Source organism: Vigna angularis, chromosome 3 (genome assembly GCF_016808095.1).
Source record: "Vigna angularis cultivar LongXiaoDou No.4 chromosome 3, ASM1680809v1, whole genome shotgun sequence".
In the NCBI taxonomy this organism is placed as follows: Eukaryota; Viridiplantae; Streptophyta; class Magnoliopsida; order Fabales; family Fabaceae; genus Vigna; species Vigna angularis.
Window position 1 is genome coordinate 11,884,381 of NC_068972.1, and position 5,235 is coordinate 11,889,615.

Below are 5,235 nucleotides of genomic sequence, written 5' to 3' on the forward strand. Positions count from 1 at the left end.
AAACAGAAGCAATCGGTAAATGTATGTATGCAGATTGAAACCGCGTCATCTTTCCATGTATTTTTACGTCTCTTAAGTCTCACTTTCATAGTTTCCCTTCTATTCCTGGGACCTCAACGCACTCACCTTGCTCCCACTTTATTCTTCTCACTTCATTCTTCTACGCGTTCGAATATGTTCTTCACTTAAACTTTCCACTTTTCAACGCCCTCCACTCCCTTCTTAAGCACTTCTACTCACAAAACACGAATATGGTTGAGCTCTTCTTCTCGTTTGAATTTGACTTCAAGCTAAGATGATCCTTGTCAATATATAGACAACCACATACTCCCAACTTCAAACTGCTTACCTTACCTACTACCTCTTTTCCTTTCCTTTCACTTTTTTCTTTTCTTTCTTATATTGACTTTTGAAACCTCAGACTCCCAATGGAACGTGCGGTTCTTGATGGTATCATCAATAGGCTGCTCGAAGTCAGAACCAGGCCCGGCAAACAGGTGCAACTTTCTGAGCCTGAAATCAAGCAGCTTTGTCTTGTCTCCAGGGATATCTTCTCCAACCAGCCCAACCTCTTGGAACTCGAGGCACCCCTCAAGATCTGTGGTACTTTTCTTTTTCTTCCACCCGTCAATCACATCTTTCTATTTCTTCCTCAATTTTATTATCCAATATCGTCTGAAAAAAAAAAAACAAGTTAACGCTATAGGATGATTCTTTTCTTACAACAGTTATGGTCAAAAGTTGCTTAAGATTATAGGAAAACGGAACGTTGTTATTATTGAATCGGAGATCAGATTTGAAACAACTTTTTTCATTCTTATGTTGTTGGGGTGTGTATCATCACTGAAAATTTTGGTCTTTGAGTGAATCGTGTTGTCTGCGACGCTGCCTCTGTCCTCACGGAAATGGGATAAGGCTTTGTTATTGTTTTTGTTGATAATGTTGTTTTTGATAAGGTTGTTGTTGACAAGGTTGTTGTTGATAAGGTTGTGTTTGTCTTACCTTTCCTAGACCCCTAAATTCTCGTCCCTTCATATTTGAATATTAATAAGTTGAGTGCCTTGGAAATACGAATTTTTATTAGATTCTTTAGATTGATTCATATTTGATCATACTGAAGTAAAAGAATCCCTTCCCCTTGAAAGAAGTATGTTAAATTATTAAACTCGTTTCTTTAGGACGTTAAATTGCTCTTCTTACTCTGTTAAAGTGATTTTTTCATAGAAGTTTCGTATACTTTGTTGTGTTGTAGATAATTGATTGGGTTAGAGGTAGCAACATAGTTGCGATTTCTTCCTCCGTTGTGATTCCTTTCCACGTTTTATTTTTTAGAAGTAGAAGTGTGCTAAATTCAACTGAGGTTTTGTCGTAACCTACTGTATCAAGCCTTATCTAAGTTTGGATTTATCATAGCATGAATAAGAGTCTCTCTGGATACTTGGTTATCTTCACAAGGAATTTAATGAAGCAAAACTTTGGTTATCGTCAATTGTACAAGCAAATGTCTCACATATTTTCACATGTAAATACTGAAACATGAATTTGTTCCCTCTGCAATTCAAGTACCTTAATTTACTACGAGTTGAGAAGCATGTCTGCCGCTAAAGAAATTAACTAATCATAAACCATCACATGTCTATGGTCCTAACCAATATCTGCATAACACATTCAAAATTTACAATACAAAATTAATAGCATTTTGATTATATGTCATACAAAGATTAACAGGGGTTATAGAGTATCCAAGACCATCTAATATTATCTTCTCCTGGTTTATTTTTATCAGAGTCTGATTTACCCACATGGAGAAGCTATTGACCTAAATGTTTTTCTTGCACTTCAACTAAAAAACCAGTATGGTATACATCACATCTATATTATGAATACTTTCTTTGAATTTTTGTTAGTTGTTATCTTAATTGGTAGTGGTAATATTTGCAAAAATCTATTGGATTCAAACTTCTTGATAAGACATTTAAGATGTAGACAAGCAAGAAGTTGTGTTATCAATATGTTACAATGAATGATACACACTGATCTGGCGATTTCCAATATACTTAAACATATTGTTGGGACAAAAGTTTTCTGCTTTCACAGTTGCACTTGAGTCAAATCATTCTTCCTCTGCTTTCCATTTACATTTTGCCTTTTTCCTTCTTCACTATGCTGTGGGGAAGAAGATTACTTGTATCCTTACTGACGAGTTTTTTTAAAATTTAAAGTACATGGAAATATCCAAAAATAACTTCTATACTTGTCTTCTAAGATTAGTTTTCCCTTAGTTATCGAAATATTTTGCTTTTAAGCACTTATAAGTTTTGCATGATTTTCTCCATATGTCATTCTTCTTTCTTGTCTTCTAGTTTCAACCCTCTAGTTTCTAGTATATATTGCTAATTTAATACTGCTATTGTAGATGAGTTCAGAATTATGATTTTAATCCTAGTTCATTCCAATCGCTCATTGATTTTCAACAATGTCTCAAGTTTAAAGCCATCGAGGTGCATTGTAACAACAAATTGTCTATCTCATGTGCTAAAATACTTCAATCCCTGTGTGCTAAGCTAAAGTTCTATTCTTTCCAACTTTTCAAGTATTAAGCTTCATCTCATTGATACCATCAAGCATGACTTTTTTAATTTTTGGTCCTGAATGAAATTTGTATTTTGTTATTCAAGATTGGAACTGATATTTTGTTTGATTTCTCTGTTACCAGGAGATATCCATGGTCAATATTCTGACCTTCTGCGACTTTTTGACTACGGTGGATTGCCTCCTCGTTCTAATTACTTATTTTTAGGGGACTATGTTGATCGTGGGAAGCAAAGCTTGGAGACTATATGTCTCCTTCTGGCTTATAAAATAAAATATCCTAATAACTTCTTTCTTCTGAGGGGCAACCATGAATGTGCTTCTATAAACCGAATCTATGGATTTTATGATGAGTGTAAACGAAGATTCAATGTGAGGCTTTGGAAAGTGTTCACAGAATGTTTCAACTGCTTGCCAGTGGCAGCTCTGATTGATGAAAAAATACTCTGCATGCATGGTGGACTGTCTCCTGACTTACACAATTTCAATCAGATAAAGAGTTTGCCGCGTCCTACTGAAGTACCTGAAACTGGTCTACTATGTGACCTCCTTTGGTCTGATCCTAGCAGTGACATTCGGGGTTGGGGAGAAAACGAGCGTGGAGTTTCCTATACTTTTGGTGCTGACAGGGTCACTGAATTCCTTCAGAAGCATGATCTTGATTTGATTTGCAGGGCCCATCAGGTTTCATACTGTTTTCGGATGTGTGATTATAATGCTAGGAATCCAAAATGTACAATGTGCTGATTATATATGTTCCATGTTACAGGTTGTGGAAGACGGATATGAATTCTTTGCTGACAGACAACTTGTGACTATCTTCTCGGCTCCTAATTACTGTGGAGAGTTTGACAATGCTGGTGCAATGATGACTGTTGATGAGTCACTCGTCTGCTCTTTTCAAATATTGAAGCCTGTAGATAAAAAGCCTAATAAGTTTCGCTTTGGGAGCACAACTACAGTTAAACCTACTACACCAACAAAAGCAAAGGTATTTTTATTTCTTGAATCCATTCCTGAGCTTGCAATGTTCAACAAAAATGGGAAAATAATGTAGCAGATATTAATTTGAGCTTGAAGCATAGATATGTGCAAAAAACCTTAAGGAAATAGTTAAAACAGGACTCTCAAGTAATATCAAGTTCAAGTATAAAACATGATTCCTAAGGACGGGGCATAAGAAAAATATATTCTAGCAATGGAAATATCCTTTCTGCTCATTTTGAATAAGGTTGTCTCCATCTCCCCTAAATCCTAGAACCCTAAAATGGGAGTTTCATGCACTAATTTTTGTCAAAGAACTGGTGTGAATATTTTAGGTCAACTGCTGGTCTGGTATTAATGTCAGTCCCAAACCTGTAGCTCATTGTACGTAGCACTCAGATTCTTTGAATATGTTTGCTACATCATAAATTCAAGGTTTTAAGAATGTAAAAAGCTAGTTCCTTGGAAGATTAGGAACAGATGGATCAAATGTATAAAACTTACAAAAAATATGATTTTGGTGGTAAGACATATTTACAGAGAAAGAAGGCAACTTTATGCATATTTGTTAGCCTCTCATGCACATAACCCCTCTTTCTGACTTTTGTTGGTAAGACTCAATCCTGCAGTTTGTCTCTATTGGGTTTAACAATGATAGAAATAAATTCCCTAATTGGTTTAAATAGTTGATCTTTTCATGCGTTTGGGACTACCTTCGATGATGTAAAGTGGAGCTGAGGTCCCTTCTCGAAAACAAAATTGAAACTCAAGAAGATTCTTTTATTTTATTCTTGTTCTAGCTGAATCCCAGAACCAGCTTGTCCTTCTCCCAATTGAACTGTATACTTTCTGAGATGTTTACAATGTTTCTTTTGTTTCCCTGTTCTTCCAGCAATCATTTTTTGGTGCTAAAGCTTGACCTGATGAAGGTGACTAGAATTAGTAAATGATTGGTACATCAGAAGAAGTGTTGCCCGTGCTGAATTTAATGTGAGGAAGAAAACAACCATCAATATATCCCAAGAGGCATGAAGAACATTGGATACTGTCTTGGCTATACCCTTTAGGGATAGCTGAATGCTTCTTTCTTTTGTTGGCACACAGTTGCTCCTTGTACAATATTGTCAAATCTTCTTCTCCTTCAGCCCTTCCACATACCTTTGAATGTCATTTGGAAGTTATTTCACCATTTTGAATGTGGCGCTGTTGGTTACAATGTTAAGTACTATACTCCTTGCATGTGGGATGAAAATAATGAGAGGTGAAGAAATAAGATTGGCTAAATCACATGCTAAAAAATAGAGACATTTTTCAAGTAGACTGCATATATAAATCATTGGGTTTTTGTTCAGTCTGTGTGGATCATGTACATGATGAATTGCAGATAACATTATGCTTATGATGAGTTGTTTTCCAAGTTTGTTGCTAGCTGCTGCTCCATCCTGTCGTTTATATATTGGAGCTTCTTGTAAATAACATAATACACATAAACAGACGGATAAACAAAGCTTATTTGGCAGTGAATTTAAATAGCAGCAGTAAGCTATATTCAAAGACACCCCTCTACTTTTTCTACGCTATCACATTAAGTTGTTTCTTCTTATTCTTATTATAAAACACATTTTAAAATAAATTATTCATATAAGTTTCATACAACTT

At 35.4% G+C, this 5,235-nt stretch overlaps 1 protein-coding gene across 1 annotated transcript; it reads left to right on the forward strand.

Moving 5' to 3' along the window:
- On the forward strand, positions 1 to 4,927 carry LOC108343186 (serine/threonine-protein phosphatase PP1). The gene is made up of 4 exons (XM_017581295.2): positions 1 to 603; positions 2,717 to 3,276; positions 3,362 to 3,583; positions 4,469 to 4,927. Exons 1-4 carry the CDS (start codon positions 429 to 431, stop codon positions 4,493 to 4,495), a joined length of 984 nt encoding a protein of 327 aa, XP_017436784.1. The 5' UTR covers positions 1 to 428; the 3' UTR covers positions 4,496 to 4,927.
- Positions 4,928 to 5,235: the final 308 nt, after the last annotated feature.